This window comes from Vigna unguiculata, chromosome 5 (genome assembly GCF_004118075.2).
Source record: "Vigna unguiculata cultivar IT97K-499-35 chromosome 5, ASM411807v1, whole genome shotgun sequence".
NCBI classification, from domain to species: Eukaryota; Viridiplantae; Streptophyta; class Magnoliopsida; order Fabales; family Fabaceae; genus Vigna; species Vigna unguiculata.
This window is the reverse complement of record NC_040283.1, coordinates 47,265,899-47,290,743: the sequence shown is the minus strand read 5'-3', so window position 1 is coordinate 47,290,743 and position 24,845 is coordinate 47,265,899. Positions and strand designations below refer to the sequence as shown.

Sequence of the window (24,845 nt, the reverse complement as noted above, 5' to 3'; positions counted from 1 at the left end):
TAAGTACACTGTCTTGTCTTTCTACAATCGATGGATATTCACACAGAGAAAGAACAATTATAATTCATATAAGAGAATACATCACAGTGAATTTATGAATTTTTTTATCTTATATGTGATTTTGGTACAATCTGTAATTTAAGTTTGATCCTTAATACTTATTATCCGCATAAAATATTAAGTTTTAGAGTGAGAGAAAAAAAAAAACTCAAAAATATAGTTCTCGTGACACTATACAACTGTATTGTTTTGAGAAGAAAAAAAAACACTTTATACAAGAAACTGATAAATAAATAAAAAATGACTATTTGTCTCTTCGTTTAATTTATTCTAAACTTTCTTGTGAGTTTTAGACATCACCTTTTTTTTTTTTTCCAGAGGAAGGAAATGAACTACCAAAACGTTTTCCTTAAGTTTAGTTGTAGGAGAGAGAAACATGATTTGCAAGTTTCATTATTTAAAGATTTAATTAAAAATGTTTTACACACATAAAAATGTATTAAGTGAGCGATTTCTACGACATTAAAGTGAGAGGAATAAATAAATAACAATGATAAAGTTGAATAACGTAACTGTTATTTTTATTTTAACCTATAATTTTGAAGTGTCCTTTGTGTATGAAGAAATTAATCATTGAGTATAAATTGAGATATCTTACACCTATGAAAAAACCATAATGATATTTTAAATCAATAATTATATGACTAACGAATTTTTACGTGTTTATTAATTTGTTGTACACTACTGAAAGCAAATCAGATTCTATAAGTTTATGTGACTGCTACGATACACAGGTATCAGACAAAATTCCAAATACCCAACCTCACGATCCTCACAAAAACACGTGAAAACAATTTCCATTACTGATTAAACGAATTTAAATTTTTGGATTAAATATGATTTTTGTTCTTTTAAGTTTTAATGAAATTTTGAATTAGTTTATCTGTCATTTATCTTTAAAAACATATGAATTTAGTCTTTTTAACCAAATTTTGTTAAGTTTATCTGACGTTTCAAGCAATTCAAGATAGTATTTGAATTTTTTACCTTGTTTGACATATTTTTGCTTTAATATTAACTTAAATATTATCATAAAATGCGTTTAAAATGTCAAATAAACTTAATAAAATTTTGTAAAAAAGACTGAATTCTCTCATTTTTTAAAATAAATATTTAAGTTGGTATAAAATTTCGAAGAGATACTAATTCTAAAATTCACTTAAAGATCCGAAGCGATATTTATCCCTAATTTTTTTAACAAATCTATGATACTCAGATTCAATATTCCTGACCGCTACGATTCTCGTAAAATAATGACAAAATGAATATACTTTTGTATTGTCTGCATTACAACATTCTTTGTTTATATTGCGAAATAATTAATATTTTGAAATCATTACATTGATACAGTATTTCTATACCGACACCTTACCTGTAATTGGATAAATAATAGCTTTATGTGACATACTACTACTTTAATATTTTAAAGTAAAATAATTATAAAACTTTTATGTATAGTTTAAAGTAAAATATTAACATATTTGGTATAGTTACACGTATTTAATTACTTTGTCTGACTTACTATTAATGTTTCATAAATGAGATAATTTATGCCATTACTTACATACATACATGTATACATTTTTAAGTTATTAAATGACATTAGCATTTGGCAAAAAATATCCAGCTATGAAAATTAAGAAGCTAAAAGTATAGTTAAAAATTTATATGAATAAAATCACATATTTGTAAGACTATAGGAGCAAAAGTGGATTTAAGTCGTGTTCAATCCAAATCAAATTACTAACTTCTTTGTTGCACTAACTTGTGTATAACATTTAAAACATATATTTATGCCTTTATAATAGTTAGAAACATATCCTATATTAATAGGTAAACGTAGGTATTGAAAATTACTATCAAATTTAAAGTATGTGAAAGACAAGTTGAAAAAATATGAGAAATAAAAAAGAAAGTAAACAAGAAAATGACCATATTTTTTTTATAGAAATCTACGTGTAATATAAAATTTATTTAAACATTTACGGATATTTTAAAAGACAAAATTGATGGTAAATATTTAATTCTAAATGTTTAACTCTGAATTGGCCTAACTAATATTCTTATAATCACAGGCGGAGGTTAGAAGGAGCTAGTGTGAGCCACACGTCTCCCCCAATTTTTTGAAATTTGTTTAGATTACATATATTTTGAAAAAATTTAAATTATATATATCTTTTTAAACTAAACAATAGTATATTGAAAATTAAAACAAATTTAATTAAGTATTTTTATTTTTTTATTAAAATAAAATATTTAATGTTAATAAATAAGAAAATTATAAAATCAAATATAATAAAGAATTTTTTTTAAGATATTCTTATTTTCTTTGTCGTCGTCTTATGAATTTCTCATCTCTTATACTCATCTATCACTTTTATCTATTTCTTTTTGTTATTAAAAAAAAAATAGACACAAACTCAATATTTTTTCTCTTATTTTTTCATATTTTTTCTTTTATTTTTAAAGAAAAAAAAATGTAAATCTCTCTTATCTCACTTGATAGTGAAATATTTGTTTAATATTTAGTACCAATTTTTATCCCAGGACCCTTTTGTATATTAATTTTTTATGAATATAAAAGAAAAAGTAATGTATTATCTGATTTTTTATGGTCGGATTTATAATTGTGATTTGATTATCATAATTATTTTAGATACTATGTCTCTTAATTTTTGAATAGAATATGATAAAGAATTTGTTAGTTTTAAACTTCTTTTTTAGACATGTATATCGAAAAAAAATAAAAAAATAAATTCGTTCTTTATAATTAATAAAACAAAAATTAATAGTAAAAGTGAAAACAAAATAATAAGATTGATCATCGCATAAAAATGAAATAAAAAATTATAAAGACTTTTGAATCAATAAATACATGTTAATAAAAAAATATTTTATAAATAATATAATTATTTACATTTAAAAAATAACCAAAAACTTTAATTATGATTTAATTATTATAAATTTAAAAAAATATTATACGTATATTTTTGTATAATTTAAATTAGTACCAATAATATTAAATATATAAATTTTTCAGTAAACCCTCCAAAAATTTATAATTTCCTCTTTCCGTAAGAATCTCACCTGTTTTCTTAATTTTCTCTGCCACTTTATTTCCTGCTATCCAATCAACTTGATTTTTTAGTCCCAAATATTCCTTTTCCAATAATTTTTTTTTTAATTCCGAAAAATAGGTTGTAACGTCGCTTTCTGGCTTTCAAGATGTTCCACGCGGACCGTACTAACTTTCTTTTTCTTTTTTACTGTGTGCTAACGAGTTCCTTATATTATTCACACTCTAATTTTAACTTAAAAGACAATCATATTGTAAAGACTAGTCGTTGTAAATAATACATGTTTTGTTAAATTTAAATAATCTTAAATTTCATTATTTTTAATTAAATTTTTTCTATATTAAATATTTAGGATTTTATATTTTTTAATTAAATTTTTGTTATTGTTATATTGTTTGATTATTTTACTTATTTATCTCGATATATTAAAAAACATGGAAAGTTTTTGTGTTTAATATAAAGTTATATTTAAGTTAGAATGAAAAAAAAGTGTTGATTTAGTTAAAAACTTTTTGAATAACGAAATCGTCGTAATATTTCAAGATTATCATTATTATTTCACTTATTTAAATAATATTTCCGATCGTTTAATATTATTCAACATACTTTTAATAATAATAAAAGTTACTTATTACTTTATACTAACCTCATTGTCATTTATATTAATTATAATTTCACATTAATAGAGACATGGAACATGTAAGTAAGATAATACGATTATATAACACTCTAATCACATATTTAAATAAAAAAGAAACATTGAACTGAAAAAATATAAATTTTTTGAATATAGAAAATATTGTGTCCATAAATATGTTCAAAATGTTATAAAATAATTGAGAGAAAAGAAAAATAGAGAGTAAAGACAGATTGTCTATGTATCATTTATCAAAAGGAGAAGTTTTTATTTATAGATATAAAAGGCAGTCAAGAAATACAACTCAATAGTTACAATAACATCAATAACAATCAATCATAGGTAACTGTTAACAAATTTAGTGTACATCCATAAATTTCATAACACAAAATCATTAGTTTGGTTTCGTACATTATTTATATTTTATTATTTTAAATAAGAAAAAGTTACCAATAACTGCATGAGATTTTGATAAAAAAGATAATAATTTATGTGTTAATGATTGTTGTAGATACATATTGACCTAAATCACTGTTGGTTGGTGGAGGTATTGTGTTATACGATACTGCATTTATCATCGGTTGAAATCATTATAGAAAAGGACATAAATCCCTATATTAAACATACGCAGTTAATATGCGCAAAAAATCTCCTAAAATTAGATGCATAAAAAAAACACTTTTATTTTAAAAAGAAATTGCGATTATGTCAAAAAGTCAAAATTTAAAGAAAAAATAAAGGAAGAAAACATAAAAAATATTTAAATTAATAATTTCAAGAAATATGAAAACGTCTTTCCTCATTGGCATCAAACGTCTTTATATGCTTAAGAAGTCAAAGATTTGATAAAATGCTATTTTTTTAGAATAAATATTTCATCTGTGTTTAATTTAGCAATAATATCAAATTAAGTGCTAAGATTTTTTTCTTTTTTCATTATCAACACAAGAAAATCATTTAAATGTGTCTTTTGAACTAATTGTTACTAAAATTAATATTTTTACTAATTTATGATTAACAGCAGTATAAAATATTAATATTGAATAATAATATATTTATTAATTGTAGTAATTACATTCTTTATTTTGTTATGTAAAATTGCATAATTGTTAGCAGAGATTGTTTAAGTTTCGGTACGTGCATTAACTTTCAAATAAAACATTATCTGATTTTTCATATTTAATTTTCTTCCAGATTTTACTTTACGCCATACTTTACTTATAAAGTTCCAGTTTCCTCTATAAGTATAAGGGAAAGAATCTTCAAAATTTTCAAACCTCGTTGTTCTAAGTAAGAACTAAGTTGTATGTATAAATGTTTTTAATAAAAACGCTTTTAAAAGGAACTTTTAACGATTCATTTTAGATTTTTTAATTTACTTCTTATCACTCAATAATATCTAGCTCTTCCTCTTAATTTTTAACATACACAATGACATTACATATAAAATTATATTACCATATCAATTATATTTAAAAAGTATTAAATAAAAAATATCTTTTCTGAATCAAGCAAATTCCTTTCCTTATTTTTTTTTCTTTTTCGTTTCTCTATTTACTTGCCTTCTTCCAAAAGTAGTATAATTTATTTTTTCACAAATTTCAAATCGAGTTAGATTTGTTAAAAATTGTATTAAGTTAAATGATATATAAGAAAAAATAAAGATTCAAATTAAATCTTAAGATTTTGTTCTTATATCGACAACTCACAATTCAAAAGTGAGTATCTTTTGGTTTATCCCTTTACATTAGAAAAAAAAAAAAACATTTCTTCGTATTAAGATTTAACCACAGGCTCTTAGATCAATGAAAATATTTTAAGATAAATGAACAAAAAAAAAATGTTCTATTGCAATAAAAACTCATGACAAAATCCAAAATAAAACAAAAATTCCAACAATATTAATCCAATTAATTTCATAATCACCTTTATAAAATAAAGTGTAATGTGTTTACTGATATTCTAACACTCAAGTGGCAGGGATGGGATGAGAAAAAGTCTTTAATCCAACTCATTCCTGACTCAGCATTTTAAGATATAACTTTAAATGGTGCCTAATTGGATATTCCATAACTTCAGGTGGAACGAAAAGGAAAAAAGTCATGGAAAAAATGTAAAAAAATTAATGAAAATAATAAGGATTCTCCATTTGAATGAGAAGAATAAGAACAGTGGCAGACACGTTTTTAATAGAGTTGATAAGTGGTTGTTTTGGTATGAAAAATAGTATTTTTGGTGAGAAAAAGTGAAACCAGAAAAGGTGAGGGTTTTAAAAGGAGAAGTGTGTATGAAATGAAATAAGAAATATAAAGAGTGAAAAGGTAGTGTGAGAGGAGGGTGGAGAAATCGTAAGTGTGCTTGGTTCAACAATTATTACTCGTCTGAGGGAAAAAAGAGGTTTTTCTTTCTCAGACTCAGTTTTCATCACTTCCTTACCTACCACACATGTGCTTGATTATTGATTCTTGCAGGAAGAGTAACTAGCATAAGCTTTGTTCTTGTTTTGGGTTTATGCAACTTTTTATTCAGCAAGGTTGAGTCTTGGCTTTGGCGAGCAAAAACACACACAACATGGCTCTGAATGGATCAAAACATGGGTGGGACGTGCGAGTAGTTGGAGTGATTTTTCTTCTTTTTGTCTCACCCTCTCTTTCTGTTTCTGTTCATGAAAACCCAAATGAGAAAACCATGGATCCCACCATGGTTGAGACAAGGGAGGGTTCTGGTTTTCTTTCTAAAGTTGCGAACTTTTTGTGGAGCTCGTCTGGATCAGGATACCAACACACTTGGCCAGTAATATACTCTCACTCATTCACCAAAACTCTTATCTCTGTTTCTCTTTTTGTAAGTATTTGTTGTACGATGATGAGTGGTTAATTTGCAGGACATAGAATTTGGTTGGAGAATAGTGACAGGGACGATAATAGGATTCTTAGGATCTGCATTCGGAACTGTGGGAGGTGTTGGTGGCGGTGGCATATTTGTCACCATGCTTTCCCTCATCATTGGATTTGATCCAAAATCAGCCACTGCAATATCCAAATGTAAGTATTACAGATCTCTCTCTATATCAGATAAAAGAATCTTCGGCTCTATCTTTTGTGTGTGTTTATGAACTGGTATTTGAACAACAAAAACAAAAACAAGTTGCTAAATTTCCTCAAATTTAGGGTATTTATGATTAAGTTTCATTGCAAACTTTGAATTCGTTCTGATTAAGTTGCAAAATACAAACCGTTACCAGTGAAATTTGTGTATTTATTGTTAATATTAAGACTACTAGTGACAAAAGAATGTGATTATGTCTTATTTTCAAAGAGTGTACAGAGAAGTTGGACTGTGATTTGATAGGTTTGAACAGTTCCATAATACTCCAATGAAAAAAAAGTGAGAGATTGGATTTGATCGTGTTCCTATGTTTGTTATGACCTTCGATCTAACCTTGTCAAATCTTCATTAAATTGAATAGTTTCAATTGGGTTATAATATATGATTTCTCTCTTCCTCTCTTCACTTTGTAATTTTAAAATATTTTTTAGTATATTTTTTTAACATAGATTATATCATATAATATTTAGAGAATTGAATATTTAAATATTTTTCAAATATAAATTTAATTAATAAAATACATTGAATATTTTAGTTGTTTATTATTAGTATTATTATTATTATTATTCAATAGTTTTGTTTAAGTTGGATCGAATTCCTTTGAATTTAAAGTTGGAATAAAGACAATTTATCTTTTGGCTTGATATCCCAATTATGTTTATTAAATACTTGGAAATTTAGTTTTTAATTATATTTTTATATTTTAGACCTTTTTTATATTATAAAAGCGCACTGCGTAAAATAATTTACATCAAGCACTTTTAATTTAATTAAGATAAAATACTTAAAATAAATAAATTTAACTTTTATGCATGGGCCAGATTAACTTTTAAGGCTTTTTTTTTTGTATTAAACAACATATTTATTTCCTGTATATATAAATTTATAATTAAGTTAATGCGGATTTACTATAATATATGCTGTTCAACTCGTGTGAAAAAGAATAAAATATTTTATATTATTAGGTATATCTGAAATAAGAAAAACTTATTGAAAAAGTTAAAAGACGAATCTTTCTCTTTTGTTGTGACATTTCGTCCAATCGTGTCGATAGATTAAAACCCAGACTTTGGAAACTGTATAATTCGAATATCTTCAAGATCGAGGTTTTCTTTTTCTCTTAATTTCAGTTCTTTATAGAAAAAAATAAATTATTTTTAAAATAAGCAAGGTACTGGAGACCAACACTTGGAACTTAGTAAAAAAAATCTGAAACATAAACTGTTTTTCAATATAAAAATGTACGTCTTCTGATTATTTTTCTATAGTTCTTTCAGTATTATGTATTCTTTTCTGAAGCAGAAGCTGGTTCTTTTATATTAAACGAAATTATTTATCTTAAAATATTTTTTTAATAAATTTATACCTATAAAAAATTAGTTTCAATTGCAATTGAATATAACAATAGAAATAATACAATTATCGCACTATTCCTAGCACAGTGGAAAAATTAACTTTTGAGATTTTAAGTTTGCATATATCTATTATTTTAGCTTTTCTTTAATTTATTTATTTTATCTCTGTCTTCATTATACTGGGTATGTTTCTCTTTTATACATTAATATTTAAAAAAGAAAATGAGTTGTGCGTTGAGCATTGTTTTAATAATAAAAAAAGGTGAGCACGAGGATAAGAATGTTGTTTCATGGCTTCAATCATGATTCTTCACCATAGCTACCAGTTTGCCACTTTTGGACAAAGCTGTGTTCATAAAGTTTCATAAAATTCATTATTCTAATGCGTCTTCATACTACTTTTACTCTAACACTTTCTAACCCTTACGAAAAAACTTTACGATATAAATGTTTTTAGTTATTTTATTCATAAAAATTCATGTCATATTTTATATAAAAAAGCAGTTTTTGTATCTTTGTTTGTTGAAAAGTGGCAGAACATGAATTTGATTGAAAAACAATTTCACGAAGATATTGAACAACCGGTATATTTTTCAAGTGCTGACGGTTTGATATGTATGAAGGTATGATTACTGGTGGAGCCGCATCAACTGTTTTCTACAATTTGAAGCAAAAGCACCCAACACTTGACATGCCGGTCATTGATTACGATTTGGCACTTCTTTTCCAACCAGTGCTGGTGCTTGGAATCAGCATTGGAGTTGTCTTCAATGTTATTTTCGCTGATTGGATGATCACAATCTTGCTAATTATTATTTTCGCAGGCAAGAACCATTAAGAATTTAACTTTTCATCATTTTTTTTTTCCTCTTCTTTCGATGCCGTTCTTTTGACGAACTTATCTGTGCGTGTACAAAACAGGAATTGCAACCAAGGCATTGCTAAAGGGGATTGAGACATGGAAAAAAGAAACCATTATCAAGAAGGTGATTTCATATCTTGAGGAATTGCTAATAAATTTGTGTTTTGTTTTCTTACATCCTTTTAATGCATCTCCGGTTATAATTCCAGGAATCTGCTAGACAATCACAGTTAAATGGTAAGTAGGTCAGTGAAAAGTGTATTCTAGATGTTTGTAATAAGTTCAGTTGTTTGTGGTTTCCAAAACTATCATGTGATATAATCCACACTCTACTTAGGCGCCGAAAGAACTGAGGAGGTCGCATATGAGCCTCTACCAGGAGGCCCAACAGCCCCAAACGGAAGTAATCATGCGGTTCCTGAAAAATCCAACCAAAAGGTGAGACTGATGAATTAAAAATGAAACTTAACATCAATGGCGATTCATTTTATATATATATATATAAAAGTAGTTTTGTTCACTAAACTTTGTCAGTAAGCAGCTTCTACTGACAAATCTATTATTTATGGGAATGACGCATGTGACTGCCATGCAGAGATCTCTGGTTGGGAATATTCGCTGGAAAGCACTTGGAATACTTTTCACTGTCTGGGTCGTTATACTTGCATGCGAAATTGGAAAAGTTGGTATCTGTCTGATGAGCAATTTAAATCCGCAATTTTCATACTTTCTTTGTTGCATGAGTATACGTGGAATACTGATTAAACCATGGCTTTCTTTGTTTTCAAACAGAGTCACACAACAACTTGTTCAATCGAGTACTGGATACTTAATATATTACAGGTGCATAAATATCATTTCCACATGACATGAAGTGCAACAGAGTTGCTTTTGGTTCGAATTAACTCTGCATGGAGAAAACAACGTTAGAGAAGGGCATGATAGTGATCATATTTCTTGTTTTTTTGCAGGTCCCTGTGGCTTTAGGAGTGACAACCTTTCAGGCCGTGCGTTTATACAAAGGGAAGACAGTGATAGCGTCGAAAGGAGATCAACAAACACAATGGCGACCACACCAGTTAATTATGTATTCTGCCTGTGGCATTTGTGCTGGTATGGTTGGTGGCTTGCTTGGTCTTGGTGGAGGATTCATTTTGGGACCTCTTTTTCTCGAGTTAGGAATCCCTCCTCAGGTACCACTTTTCGTCCTTCTACTACAACACAGTAAAGTTGATTGAGGTTTCTGCAGAACGTTGTGAGTGACAATTTTGTTTTCTGTGCAGGTGTCAAGTGCTACAGCTACTTTTGCCATGACATTTTCTGCATCTATGTCAGTGGTGGAATACTACCTTTTGAATCGGTTTCCCATTCCTTATAGTAAGTATGGTGAATGACTAATAATTGGTGTAGAACTAATTAAGCAACTAATAGCATTATGGTTTCAAATCATATATATAATTTCAAATGTTCACTCTCTGATGGCCTCTTGTAGCTCTTTACTTTGTGGCTGTATCCACTCTTGCGGCCTTTGTTGGGCAAGTTTTAGTGAAAAAGCTGGTTGCCTTGTTAGGGAGAGCATCACTCATCATTTTCATCCTCTCTGGCACCATTTTTGTCAGTGCACTATCACTAGGCAAGTCTCATTAGCATTTCTGTTCATGCCTAAAACCTCGTATTTTTGCAAATGTTTTATTGACATTGTTTCATTTTTTTTACTTCGATTATATCATTGCAGGTAGTGTTGGCATAGCAAACATGATCCAAAAAATTGAACATCAACAGTACATGGGTTTTGAAAACCTTTGTACCTACGCGGCCTAAAGCATCAAAATTCAGGCTATTTGTAGATTCAATTTCAAGGAACGGACTATTTTTAATTCACATTTTTCAATTGTTTTTCAATTCGAATTTTCTTACCAAGTCTTAATTTTGGTAGTGTTTTTGTCAAGAATTTTAAGCATAAAAAAGGCAGCATTTAATTGTTTGTCAAGCATGCCAGCATTTATTCATTATCAGTTTAAATTATCTGGTGATAATAATTATAATTATTACCATTTTTATTATTTAGACTATGTAATTAAAATAAATATAAAAATATTTATTATTTATTTGTCATGAAAAATATTATTACAAAAATAAATACAAAAAGTGTGGAAAGACCGGATCAAATCCATGTATGTAAAAACAAAGGAAAATTTTTAATTAAACAATTAAATAACTCTAGACATAGGCCGTTAAAGCTTATTATAAAAGAAATCAAGAACTATTTTAGACAGTAAATCTTATTTTCTAATAAAAAAATCAATTTATTTTGCAATAAGAATACTTAAACTCAATCTGTTGATAAATATCTATACATTTTCTCCGACTTCCTCTAAATGACCAATGAACCATTTGTATAGAAGAAGAAACTTTACCCATAAGCATGTAGTCATTTTCCAACCAATCATGCCTATATCCAAATAATTAAGAATGTTCAATAACTATAATACCACACGTGATTTCTGCATACATTGAATTATGTAGCCCCCAGAAAAACAAAGAAACTCCCAATATATTTACCTCAGTTATAAATATGAAAATTTTGAGTGAGGGTGAATAAAATATATCGTATTAATATTCAAAAGACTTGTAAGTTACACTTTGAGAGTGAACTTGTACAAATAAATAGTTACCAAATTTTTAATGTGTCACTCATGAGTTTTGATTTATATAAATTGAGTTTAATGGGCATGTCAATGCAAGTTTTTATACAATTGTCAATAAGATAAACATATAATATTTTCTACTATTTTTAAGATAGTTACAATAAAAATAAACAAGCTTTTATATATATATATTATGATTAAATAATAGTGCAATACTTCTTTACATTGTCTGTATATATTCAGTTTTAGACATGTTTTGTCTTCCTCCTCACTACTCGTGCTTATCGGAGAATCCTTTACCAATTTTAGAAATAATAATAAAAAAAAAGAATAATGGTGAAAGGAAAATAAGCAGTAACAATTATTGTTGCCGGTCCATGCCAGAAGGTTAGGTTAGGCCAATTGCACTAATACATTGTCAACATCAAACGTTTATCAAGTTGTTCAAAGCATAAATGTGAAGTCTTGGTTTGATTGATATCTGTACCTTGCTACTCAGTATTTAATGGCAAAATGTTTGGTGGAAAATGATAAGATGGAAACTGAAAATTCTAGCACAATTATTGACATGCCAGACTAGCACTCAGACTATTTTTCATTTTCCCCAACACAAGCACATGAACTTGCTCAACGGTTAGAGCTCTTTTTGGGACAATAAAAATGGTGATACATGTGATGTTCTCTTGTACATCACGTACTAATAATATACCTAACTTTTCACGATTTAGCAGTGAGTTAATTAGAACCGTTAATTTGATCCATTCCACATGACTTGGCCATGGATTGTGGCTAAAAAAGTCCACAAGGCTAAAAGACCCCCAATTAAAAAAATATGTCTGTCTTTGGTTCGACCTGTCCGGGTTGTCGAGTCTTGATCTTTGATCTAGGTCGACCTGAGACGACTTAACTCCATCTTTGACTCAAGCTTAAAATATTATTTTTAAGAATTAGTTAAAGTATTTTAGTGGATGAAATCCACCTTGACCCTTATCCTAACCCCCTCATTTGGACCCCCTCTCAAAGGGTTACTAAGGAGTGGGCTAGGACCGGCCATGGACTATTGGCCAAATTTACATCTCTATAGCTAATTCAAATAATAAAGTGACTTATATTTGGTTAAGCAAAACGGTAAGGGAAAGAATACCAATTAGAAAATGCTTTCCCAAGGCAACAATTATACTTGTTTCTTTCTATGTAATGTTTGTTTACTTTCAAGATGGTTGAATGTTTTTCTCCCAGAACTTTTTTGTGTTCTATAACTCATCTTTGACATTCTTCACTTTTAGATATTTGTTGATGGATGCAGCCAATTCTTTCAAACCAGATTTTGTAGAAAGTTTGATCTGCATAAGAAAATGTTTGGTTATATAGAGTGGTAACTATATAAACCGAAATTCTATCACCAAAATCGGAGTGCAGATAAGTACTTACCGGATTCGCCTTATCATCTGCTCTGTAAAGCAGAAGTGTGGGGTAGTCATTCACCTGAAATAAGCAAAGATAAAATGCATTTTCAGTACATAAACTTTCATCATGTTAGTAGTCAATATGGAAAAACCATTTGTCCTTGATAAGACCCCAGGATCTTAAATTTTCACAAAAGAGTCTATGAGCTGTTCTGCCATGAAAAGTAGAGACAACAAAGATTTTCATTACGCTTACTTGCAGGTTTGGATGTTCATTCGCTGAAGCATCTATCCTTGCAAACACTAGACTACTTGATCCTTTGTAGTGCTTTGCCAATTTCTCTACTTGTTTGCTAGTGGCCTCACAGTTGATACACCATGGTGTAAACACCTGTTTTCAGTCACGACTCATGAGCGAAAATACACCAAGTAAATACACTTGAATAATTTTATTTTTTATATCCAACACGAACAAACTAATGAAGTTGGAGCAAATGACATAATAAAGAAGGGATGAAACTTTGCAAACCTCCAAGAGCACATCCTTCTTGCTGCTCAAAATTTCATCATCAAATGTCTTCCCAACAATAACATGGACATTTGCTTCAGTCTGCAATTTCCAATGCCGTGATAATCAATTAACAAGACATTGAAATAAGTTTTCAGGACTAAAATAAACAACTTCTTTTAGTGTTCAATTATATCATTATAATCATAGAGAACACTATATCTCTCAGAATGAATCTGACATATTTTATGCATTCAATTTGATTTTAAAAAAACTAAAGTACCACATATGACACTGACAGCAGCTAATTTCTTGAATTGTTTGAAACTAAAGGGAGTAAGACACCTTACACGTATAAGAAAATTATGCAAAAATTTTAAATGATACTCACGTTATCTGGAATTGGTTGTGACTTGAAGTAAGGTGCCAAAGAACCTTGCACAAGATTATTGCAGAAGTCCTGCAGAATGCCATTTTAACATTAATTAGTCTCCTTTTGTAGGTGATTACTAAAATAAACAGAAGAGCAAATAGTACTTCAATATTGCTTCGTGTTGGTTTTGATTCCAACAAATATTTTGAGCTCATTCCATTATTAAATGCGGCGACCTATTTGGCAAACAAAGAAGTAAATCACATCAGTAGCCAAGATTATTTAAACTAATACAACCGTAAATATCATTGTTACTAACTAATAAACTAACCACAGGTTTTTTTGATTCTTCAAGACCGAACAATGTTAAGAAGGGCTTTGCAAGGTTCTCATCATCAATATCCACATATATAAACATTATCTGCATTTAAATAAAAGAATTAGACCAGAAGTTCTGTAAAATGCAGGAAAATGGTTTTAAAGCCCCACATGTAGGCCAAAGTTAATCACCTTTGACTTGAATGTTCTAGCAACATCCTGAAGAGGATCATGAAGAAGCTTGAAGTCATCAATGTTTGCAAAGACCAAAACCTAGAAAAAAGTAAATGATTAACATCGATTATTAGTAATTAGCAAGCTTGAACAGAAACATTAAAAATTAAATTAACAAGGAACAGTCCATACAGCCCATGATGAGTTAAATTTATTATTGATTGACAACAAAGAAGGCCCACTTGTTGGAGTGCAGTTGGAGAAACTTTAGTAAGTCTGTTAGTGGCTTAGTTTCTGCAAGGTCTTTTAGTCTTTTAACCAAACTACTGTTATTGAAAATCAAATGGGATGAGAACAACCACAACTTAGTTCTTTTGTTGTTCAGATTTTCCGGAATACTTTTGTACAAAAGAAATATGCTCAATTATTAGTGCTGAAAAAGACATTCATTTCCTTTACATATACACTCACATTTGTTTCAATTATCAACTATCAACCATCAAGGTGGTCACCAAGTGATCAACACATGGAAAATCATAGAAGAGATTATGATTTTGATGAGATGAAAGACTTGTTAGAGTGATTGTCTGATTTATTTTTATTGGTATCACATACTCAAATAGTAATTTATACCTAATAATTAAAAGTAAAACCAACCATAATGTCAAATAATCAAAATCTAGTCATTGTTCAACCAGAACATTCATTACCACAGAAGAGTTTACCGTAATTAACTCTGGTTATAGTTATAGATTTATTGAATATTGACAAAAATATTTGTGTTGAGTATCATATGTAATAATAGAGGTGTTGGGAATAGTCCAAGTGTGAGTCAAAGTTCCACATTGGATAGAAAAGACAAAATTAAACACTATATAAGAATAAAGACCCATAACAACATTGCCTTAAGGTTTTGGGGTTAAAGTGGTGTCTAAGGTCTTATATGTGTAAGACTAATGTCATATAACCATATGAAACCACAATCTCTCAATGACCATAACCAATGACTATGTCTATAAACATAACCCATATATATGAAAAAATATATATACATAAACCCATCAAGAGGAACCTAATTCAAGCTTAAGAACAACATGATACGTTCTCTTTAAATGCAAAGTGTACATACAAGAATATGAGTTGTCTCAATTGTAGAGGAATATTATAGGCGTATGCTTATATCCTATCTTATCCTATTAGGTCATGTTGTGTGTAAACATGCCATATATTCTTGCAATCATTGGAGACAAAAATACACAGATTTTATGCCTAAATTTCATCTTTATTCCTTTTCTGTTTGCCTTTTATGGTACCCGAGGCAAGTTAGATTTCATGGCAAGCAACACCTCTAATTCTGGTCAAGAGGATAATACGTCTCCACCTCCTTTCTTTCGTGACCCTATTCAAAGCCCTACCAGTCCATTTTATATCCACCCTAGTGAGAGCCCCTCTTTCATCATTGTTACCACTTCCCTCTCTAGGGACAACTATCAATCATGGTCTAGATCCACTCGAATGATCCTTATTTCTAAGAACAAGATGAATTGCAAGTCAAAAGAATATCTATTATAGATTTAATATGGATATAATACCGACCTGAAGCTTCACAGGGCTGGCATAGACTCTGACAGAATTCATTTCAGTCAGCGTTGTAACTAATGGAAACTTGTTGTAGTCTACAAACTCCAGTATCTTATTCATTGTGAAAGCTCCATCTGCACAATCAGGAAAGTTTTGCATGTTGCTTTAGTAAGTCCTCACTCCTCACCATTTGGTGTGCTTGAAAACAGACAGAGGTAAGAGGGAAAAAAATCATGTTATACATAAACATGCCATAATGCAACAGGTATAGAATTCACATATTAAGCTATAGCCACTTTGAGTGATACCCGTATTACCAATTAATATCACTATTTGTTTTACTTAATATTTTAATGAAGAAATAGTAGAGCGAATCCAACACATGGCTAGAAAGTTACAAACCAAAAACAGACTTACCATATGCAGTGTATCTTTCTGGTTCACTCTTAACAATCCCAAGAAAACGACCTTTAGAATTGATAGCTGGATAAAGAACTTTGGCAAGCGCTACCTGATTTACTTCAACAAATTGGGTTTCATTATCAGACTTTGCAGCACTCACAAATTCCTCATAATCAGGTCCCTGCGATGTGTAAAAAGATATGCTATATTACCACACAACCAAATTCAAGGGTAATGTAAATGTTTTCCTTTTTTTTTATCAACAGGAGAATTCATTAACAAAATAATCTGCAGCACCAAATATTACATTTATTGATTGATTTACTCCACAACTCTCACTCGTTTGAACCTTGTGCCAATATGGAAAATCATGTATGATAACCTCAGCATGCCTTACATTAAAATTTCACATACCTCAAAGTTATCAAACTGACCAAGGAGAAACTTTTGATACTTCCTCAGAAACTTCTCTGCTTCTACCACTGAACTTATCCGAATAACAGGAGTACCAGTCTTTTTTCTTGTCCATATCACCATATCATCCCTGAAAGCATCATGAAAACAAATAAGCCAATAAACATTGAAAGCTAAAACAGCACACACAAAGATAGGATACACGTATCCAGATACGGGGATATGATTATTTTAAATGTATATTGTATCCAGATATGAACAAAAACTCATAAAACATAGTAAATATATAATTGCAGTTCAGCAAATCCAAATTAAGAACATAGTTCCAGTACACTATTAAAAACATAGATTATAAATCATTACCATCAAAAGTTGCTTCTTGAATAATAGTCCTGTAAATCTCATCCCTTTCTTGAAATCATACATAGAGAGGACAATTTCGATAAGTTTCATTAATGTCTATATGAATCTACATTGTACATGTTTTCTAAGTATCATGTAGCAGTATTACATTCTCATAACCTTTTTTAAATAAAGGTTTGAATACTTCACCAATACATGTGAATGAAGTGTAGAATCAGCATTGGATACAAATCGGAGAAGGCAATAATAAGTGAGAAGAGTTAGAGCATCTTACGCAGTAAAACCACCAGAGTAGGGCTGAGAGGTGCCATTGACAAAGAGAAGCAAAGTGGGGAAGCCTTTGACACCAAGGAAAGATGCGGGCTTTGGGTACCTGTCAGCATCAAGTTTGGCCATAACAATAGGGACTTTCAATTCCTTCAGAGAAGTTGCAGCCTCAGCAAAATGGGGCATGAGCTCAGCACTCCTTGGACACCAAGGTGCATACCCCAGAACCAGAACAAACTCGTTTCCATTAACAACCCGCTCTGTGTTGTCGTTGTTGAGCTCAATAACGATTCTTTGGGCTTTGCTTAAAACCTCTGCTTCTGATAACTTCTCGCCACCCCCATCGGCTTCACGCTCTACTTCCTCGTCCACCGCTAACAGCTCCTCCAACTCATCCTCAATCTCTGTTGCAACATTAAACTTCAGTACGAGGAGAAGGGAGAGAAGAACGAAGATGAATCTTAAGATGGGTTTCCTCGTAGACATGTTTTTTGTCTAGTAGAATTGGTCGGGGATCAAGATCTGATGCGGTTTGTGAAAGGTTTAGGAAATTGGTAAAAGTGGCAGAATGCACATCAGTGAAGATGTGCGTGAAGTGGGAAATAAAACGCTGCGGAGAATGGTTTAGAAGGGCACAGTGACAAACTACGGATGCGCCTTAATTTCAGGGCCACCATGTTAACAAGATTTCAGGAGACTCCAAACCTGCCACTATCCTTGACCATAGAGAAAAAAAAAAACAACAAAGTGTTCCTTTTTTTCTAAAAATTCAGATTTTTATTAGCAGGAGAACTTCCTCCATTTTATTTACCGATCAATAAAAAATAGTTAATCAGTTTGTTGAAAATTAAAAAAAAAATGAAAAAGTACATACAGGTTCTTGTATTAGAAGTGTTTCTTAAAATCAACATCTAGATTAACCTATATATGTAAAAAAGCATAAAAATGTAAGTTTAAAATGTAAAGATAATGGTGGAAATATTGTAATTAGTTATTGAAAGTTGAAAATAGAAATAACATTCCCATCAGTCAGCGTGTCCATTGATTTATACAATTACTCATATGATTGATAATCATATTATTCATTACTCTTTATGATGTAATATTTTGTATTTACTATTTGATTTTATATCCTTTCTGGGTTACCATATTGTACCTATAAATAGGACTCGTCCTATCAGTAATAAGACACACATACAAACAGATGAGTTGCTCCCTATTCTCTCATTCTCTATTCTCTCTTGTTTTTTCTCTTCTCTATTATCTGTCGTCATTCTCTATGTTATTCACTTTATTTCATAACACGTTATCAGCACGATGCTCCAACCAATTGAGGACTAGTGAAAGCTTTTTCTCTATAACGACAGTGTTATGCGTGTCTTAATCCAGGCTCTTTCTAATCCTTTCTCAAATTATAATTTCACCTTATATTCTTCCTCTTGCGATAAGAATTGTTTAACTTTATCAATTTTCATCTCCGTCTTATTATTTTTATTTTTATTATGACGGTGATTATTATTATTATTATTATTATTATTATTTTATGTGCTAGTTCTAAACACACAAAATGTTGCAAAATTTGGATTTGTGACCCTTGATATTACAAGGAAGAATTCCTTATATTGGATTTTAAATGTTGAAATATATTTAGATGCAATGGATATTGAGATACCATTCAATAAAGAAATAAAGCATCCAAGCAACATGACAAAAATATTGTGAAAAGAGATTTCACAAATATTGTGAATTTATTTCATGCCTATGTATGGCTGGCTGGATAAAGCAATAAAGCTTTTGATGAAAAATCATGAGATCCGCCTAATATGCTTCATTCCCATAAGTGAATGCAGCAATAAATATTATGAATTTATTTCATTACTTCATGCCTTTGTATGGCTGAACAAAGCAATGAGCTTTTGATAGAAAATCAAGAAACCTGTCCAAATTGGTTCTGCTCCATTCCCAGAAGTGAATGCCGCAACATTTGATTTATATTTTCATGATCGTGATCATGATATTGATTATGGACATGGTTATAAAGAAAATTTCAAAGACACATTTTGTCACCAGAAGTGGCACGATAATGTGAAAAAAGGAAAAGGAAAATGTGAAAATATTGACAAAAAGATGAAGGTATATATTATTGTACACCAGAGCATCTTACAAATAATGAGAAGAACATACAAAGGCATTTTGCTTATGAAGATGGTGATTCTGATTATGGCTATATGGATGCTACTCATCTTAATATTGTTATTTTCTTTGCTAAAGCAAATGAAAGCATTGATCACCTAATTGATTATGAGAGTGTTGAAAAAAAAAATCTCATTGATATTTACGTTTATATGAAAAACGAATGTTTTGCACTAGTACCAAAAGATACGCGTCTTATTGATAGTACAACAACTTATACAATTCTCAAGAGTAATAAATTTTTCTCTTGTTTGATAATGTGAGACATCGATGTTAGTATTATTTATAGTACTACAAATATATTTGAAGACTCTAAAAGAGCTATTATACTTCTACCAAGAAGTTGAATAGAAACTTATTAAGTTTCAGTGATATTTGTCTGAATGGATATTATATTGAGACAAACAATGAAAAAGATATGAAATATCTTTATATCTCTATGATTGAGTTGAAAAAGAAAGTGTATTGGAGAAATTATCAACATTCTCTTATAGTTTGTACTACAAGTTTATTAGTACAATTTAAATGCATGTCATGGTAAGCCAGAAGCTTACAAATAAGAATGAATTTCTTGTTTGGCATGATCGGTTGGGTCATCCTGGATATATCATGATGCGAAAAATAGCTGAAAACTCATGTGGACATCCACTTAAAAGTCAAAAGCTTCTTCAGTCCAATGATTTCTCATGTACTGCATGTTCGCAGGGAAAATTGATAATAAGACCATCACCAGAAAAAATTAGAAATGAGTCAATCTCATTTTTAGAACGAATACAAGGTGATATTTGTGGTCCAATACACCCACCATGCGGATCATTTAGATATTTCATGGTATTAATTGATGCGTCCACTAGATGGTCACATATTTGTTTACTATCAACTCGAAATCAAGCATTTGCTAAGTTATTAGCACAATTGATCAAGTTAAGAGCCCACTTCCCAGATTATCCAATTAAGAAAATTCGTCTTGATAATGCTGGTGAATTTACATCTCATGCTTTTAATGAGTATTGTATGTCAATTGGAATTGAAGTTGAACATCCAGTAGCACATGTTCATACTCAAAATGGACTTGCAGAATCATTGATAAAACGTCTAAAATTGATTGCACGACCTTTACTTATGAAAGCTAATCTTCCAATGACTACTTGGGGATATGCAATTCTGCATGCTGCAGTATTGATTCGCATCAGACCAACAAGTTATCACAAATACTCTCCTTTACAGTTGGTTTTTGGTCAACAACCAAATATTTCTCATTTAAGAATTTTTGGGTGTGCTGTATATGTCCCAATTTCCCCACCAAAAAGGACTATGATGGGTCCTCAAAGACGTTTGGGAATATATGTTGGATATGATTCTCCATCGATAATAAAATATCTTGAACCATCAACAGGTGACTTATTTACAGCTCGATTTGCTGATAGTCATTTTGATGAATCAATTTTTCCAACGTTAGGGGGAGAAAGAAAGAAACTGGAAAAAGATATTGGTTGGAATGAATTATCATTATCTCATCTTGATCCTCGTACAAAAGAGTGTGAACTAGAAGTTCAACGGATAATTCATTTACAAAAATTGGCCAACCAATTACCAGATGCTTTTACTGACACAAAAAGGGTAACTAAGTCGCATATACCCGCTGCTAATACTCCAATCAGAATTGATATTCCTGTTGGACAATCTAATATAGCAAATGAATCTCAAACACGCCTAAAGCGTGGTAGGCCTTTGGGTTCCAAAGATAAAAATCCTCGTGTGAGAAAAAGGGAAAAAAGGCAAGATGGCCTAATCGAGGGGGTAAAAGTCCCAAAAGATTATTTTGACATAATCAATGATTCGGTTCCAAAAGAACCTCAGGTACCTGAAATTGTTGAAAATGATGAGATCTCAATAAATTATGTCATGAATCATAAAATATGGAATCGAAATAAAGTCAATATTGACGAGGTTTTTGCATATAATGTAGCAAAGGATGTTATAAGTGACAATGATGATCAAGAACCAATGACAATTGAAGATTGTCGGCAAAGAAATGATTGGCCAAAATGGAAAGATGCAATCCAAGCAGAATTAGATTCGCTTGCTAAACGAAAGGTTTTTGGACCTGTAGTCCGCACACCTGAGGGTGTAAAACCTATTGGGTACAGATGGGTTTTTGTACAAAAACGAAATGAGAATGGTGAAATTGTTAGATACAAAGCACGGTTAGTTGCTCAAGGTTTTTCACAAAGACCTGGTATTGATTTTGAGGAGACATATTCTCCAGTATTGGATGCAACAACATTTAGATATTTAATTAGCCTTGTTGCACAAGAAGGTTTGAATTTGCACCTCATGGATGTTGTTACAGCCTATTTGTATGGCTCTTTGGAAAATGATATTTATATGAAACTCCCTGAAGGATTTAATGTGCCCAACAAAGCAAATTCTAAAAAGGATTATTCAATAAAATTGAATAAGTCCCTTTATGGATTGAAACAATCAGGACGTATGTGGTATAACCGTCTAAGTGAGTACTTATTAAAGGAAGGGTATAAAAATGACCCTATTTGTCCTTGTATTTATATGAAAAGATCCGAGAATGAATTTGCCATAATTGCTGTTTATGTAGATGACATAAACATAGTTGGAACTCCTAATGAGCTCACAAAGGCAATTGATTGTTTAAAGAAAGAATTTGAGATGAAGGATCTTGGAAGGACAAAGTTTTGTTTGGGATTACAAATTGAGTATTTAAACAAAGGTGTTCTTGTACATCAAGAAGCTTATATAACGAAAGTGCTTAAAAAGTTCTATATGGACAAATCACATTCACTATGCACTCCAATGGTGGTGAGGTCATTAGATGTTGATAAAGACCCTTTTAGACCTCAAGAAAAAGATGAAGAACTACTTGGTCCTGAAGTACCATATCTTAGTGCTATAGGAGCACTAATGTATCTTGCTAATTATACTCGACCCGATATAGCATTTGCTGTAAATTTGTTAGCAAGATATAGTTCTTCACCTACAAGAAGACATTGGAATGGAGTAAAACAAATACTCCGTTACCTTAAAGGCACTATGAATATGGGCTTGTTTTACCCAAATGATTCAAAATTAGATCTAATGGGTTATGCAGATGCAGGTTATTTATCAGATCCTCATAATGGTCGATCACAAACAGGATATTTGTTCACATGTGGTGGCACAGCGATTTCATGGCGATCTGTGAAACAAACAATAACAGCAACATCGTCAAATCATGCAGAAATTTTAGCATTACATGAGGCAAGTCGTGAATGCGTTTGGTTAAGGTCTATAATTCAACATGTGCGACAAACTTGTGGTTTATCCTTGGGAAAAATGAAACCAACAACGATATATGAAGACAATAGTGCATGCATTGCTCAATTGAAAGAAGGATATATTAAAGGAGACAGAACAAAACATATTCTTCCAAAATTCTTTTTCACTCATGATCTTCAAAGAAATGGTGATGTAGAGATCCAAAAGATTCGCTCATGTGAAAATCTAGCAGATTTATTTACAAAGTCTTTGCCAAGGAGAACTTTTGAGCAATTGGTTCATAGGATTGGACTCCGCCATCTTAATGATGTAAGTTTACATGAGGGGGAGAAATAGAAGATGCAAAGAACAATATTATATAGAATGATGTACTCTTTTTCCTTCACTAGGTTTTTATCCCAAAGGGTTTTTCCTAGTAAGGTTTTAACGAGGCACATTCTTTTATCAATGGACATCCAAGGGGGAGTGTTATGAATTAATGGTCGTCCATTGATTTATACAATTACTCATATGATTGATAATCATATTATTCATTACTCTTTATGATGTAATATTTTGTATTTACTATTTGATTTTATATCCTTTCTGGGTTACCATATTGTACCTATAAATAGGACTCGTCCTATCAGTAATAAGACACACATACAAACAGATGAGTTGCTCCCTATTCTCTCATTCTCTATTCTCTCTTGTTTTTTCTCTTCTCTATTATCTGTCGTCATTCTCTATGTTATTCACTTTATTTCATAACAGTAATTAGTTATTGAAAGTTGAAAATAGAAATAACATTCCCATCAGTCAGCGTGTACACATCATTTTGACCCAGTGACATAATCTTGTTTATGAAAAACGGCTTTAAACAAACAAGCACCGACTTTTATGAGAGAAAAAAAAAATTAATTTCAGACAAATTTTGGAAATAAATTGGTTACATTAAATTTTATTAATTTCCTAATATTCTTCTTAAAATATTTTTTTATAAATAAGAAAACTTAACATACTTTTATAAAAAAATATCATTAAATAAAATAAAAAATACAGTTAAAATTTTTTATAATTTCCCTACTGTGTTCTGTAGGTATGTCAAAGTGGGTTGGACTCGTCCGTCACCAAGAAAAAGATGGACCGGGTTGAAGTTTCCAACCCTAACCCACAGTGATTTGGTCTGTCTAACCTATCAAACTAGCAGGTTAAAGGCGGGTTGGTTCATCTATCCTGTCTATCTTATTTTTTAATAATTAAAAATTAAATTTTATATATATATATATATATATATATATTATATAAACAAATTTATATATAAAAAAAAATTAAAAATTAAAAAAAAAATAAGAAAAAGAGTGACGGACTAGTCCGATCCGTTCTAAAACAAGTTATAGTATCCAATCCAACTCGATCCGAACCGCTTTTGGTAGACACCTCTGTTTGTTTTCAGTATCTTCTTTCCATTTTCCACCCATCCAAGCTATGCAATGTGGTGGAAATATCATTATTGAGCAATTTGACAATTCACATTTACAGCCAAATAAAATTGAAAGCTCTTTCGTATGCATCCCACAAAGATAACCTGAAGAACCTTTTTGCTATTGCTGTCTTATTAGTTAATTAAGATCATTCTTGTGCTCAATTTTTTCCAATGTTAACAAAATTAACTCTCTTCAAAATGATCTGAACCATATCAATGCCTAAACATTAAGCTACATCATGATACTTTGCTCAAACGTTCTGCATAAACTGACTCAAATGATTGTTCATCAATCTACAATTCCGCAATTTCACTTGGGCTTTCTCTAAAGATGATTTATCAA

General features: G+C 30.4%; 2 protein-coding genes across 5 annotated transcripts; one reads left to right on the top strand and one right to left on the bottom strand.

Moving 5' to 3' along the window:
* The first annotated feature begins 5,936 nt into the window (after nucleotides 1-5,936).
* LOC114186084 (sulfite exporter TauE/SafE family protein 3-like) lies at nucleotides 5,937-11,098 on the top strand. Of its 4 annotated transcripts, none has more exons than XM_028074102.1 (13): nucleotides 5,937-6,171; nucleotides 6,308-6,567; nucleotides 6,659-6,818; nucleotides 8,861-9,061; nucleotides 9,159-9,223; nucleotides 9,309-9,336; nucleotides 9,437-9,537; nucleotides 9,695-9,781; nucleotides 9,892-9,942; nucleotides 10,071-10,292; nucleotides 10,383-10,476; nucleotides 10,592-10,732; nucleotides 10,835-11,098. In XM_028074102.1, exons 2-13 carry the CDS (start codon nucleotides 6,346-6,348, stop codon nucleotides 10,918-10,920), a joined length of 1,458 nt encoding a protein of 485 aa, XP_027929903.1. In that variant the 5' UTR covers nucleotides 5,937-6,171; nucleotides 6,308-6,345; the 3' UTR covers nucleotides 10,921-11,098. The 4 variants fall into 4 exon arrangements, with proteins under 4 accessions (XP_027929903.1, XP_027929902.1, XP_027929898.1 ...); XM_028074101.1 differs by having other exon boundaries at nucleotides 6,246-6,567; XM_028074098.1 differs by having other exon boundaries at nucleotides 5,940-6,171; nucleotides 6,304-6,567.
* Nucleotides 11,099-12,835: 1,737 nt separating this feature from the next.
* LOC114185967 (protein disulfide isomerase-like 1-6) lies at nucleotides 12,836-18,286 on the bottom strand. The gene is made up of 12 exons (XM_028073957.1): nucleotides 17,561-18,286; nucleotides 16,924-17,053; nucleotides 16,525-16,690; nucleotides 16,123-16,241; nucleotides 14,545-14,625; nucleotides 14,366-14,455; nucleotides 14,199-14,270; nucleotides 14,053-14,121; nucleotides 13,683-13,763; nucleotides 13,410-13,544; nucleotides 13,179-13,232; nucleotides 12,836-13,090 (listed from the first exon to the last, which is right to left on the bottom strand). The coding sequence occupies exons 1-12, from the start codon at nucleotides 18,037-18,039 to the stop codon at nucleotides 13,001-13,003; spliced, it is 1,566 nt and encodes a 521-aa protein (XP_027929758.1). The 5' UTR covers nucleotides 18,040-18,286; the 3' UTR covers nucleotides 12,836-13,000.
* Nucleotides 18,287-24,845: the final 6,559 nt, after the last annotated feature.

Excerpts from the sequence above, each read along its gene's own strand:
- LOC114186084 (XM_028074102.1), top strand. The coding sequence starts at position 6,346 with ATGGCTCTGAATGGATCAAAACATGGGTGGGACGTGCGAGTAGTTGGA. Across the intron at positions 9,224-9,308 it reads AAGAAACCATTATCAAGAAG|GAATCTGCTAGACAATCACA; the intron begins GTGATTTCATAT and ends TTATAATTCCAG. Across the intron at positions 9,943-10,070 it reads GGATACTTAATATATTACAG|GTCCCTGTGGCTTTAGGAGT; the intron begins GTGCATAAATAT and ends GTTTTTTTGCAG.
- LOC114185967 (XM_028073957.1), bottom strand. The coding sequence starts at position 18,039 with ATGTCTACGAGGAAACCCATCTTAAGATTCATCTTCGTTCTTCTCTCC. Across the intron at positions 16,242-16,524 it reads AGAAAGATACACTGCATATG|ATGGAGCTTTCACAATGAAT; the intron begins GTAAGTCTGTTT and ends CTGATTGTGCAG. Across the intron at positions 13,764-14,052 it reads CACAACCAATTCCAGATAAC|ACTGAAGCAAATGTCCATGT; the intron begins GTGAGTATCATT and ends TGGAAATTGCAG.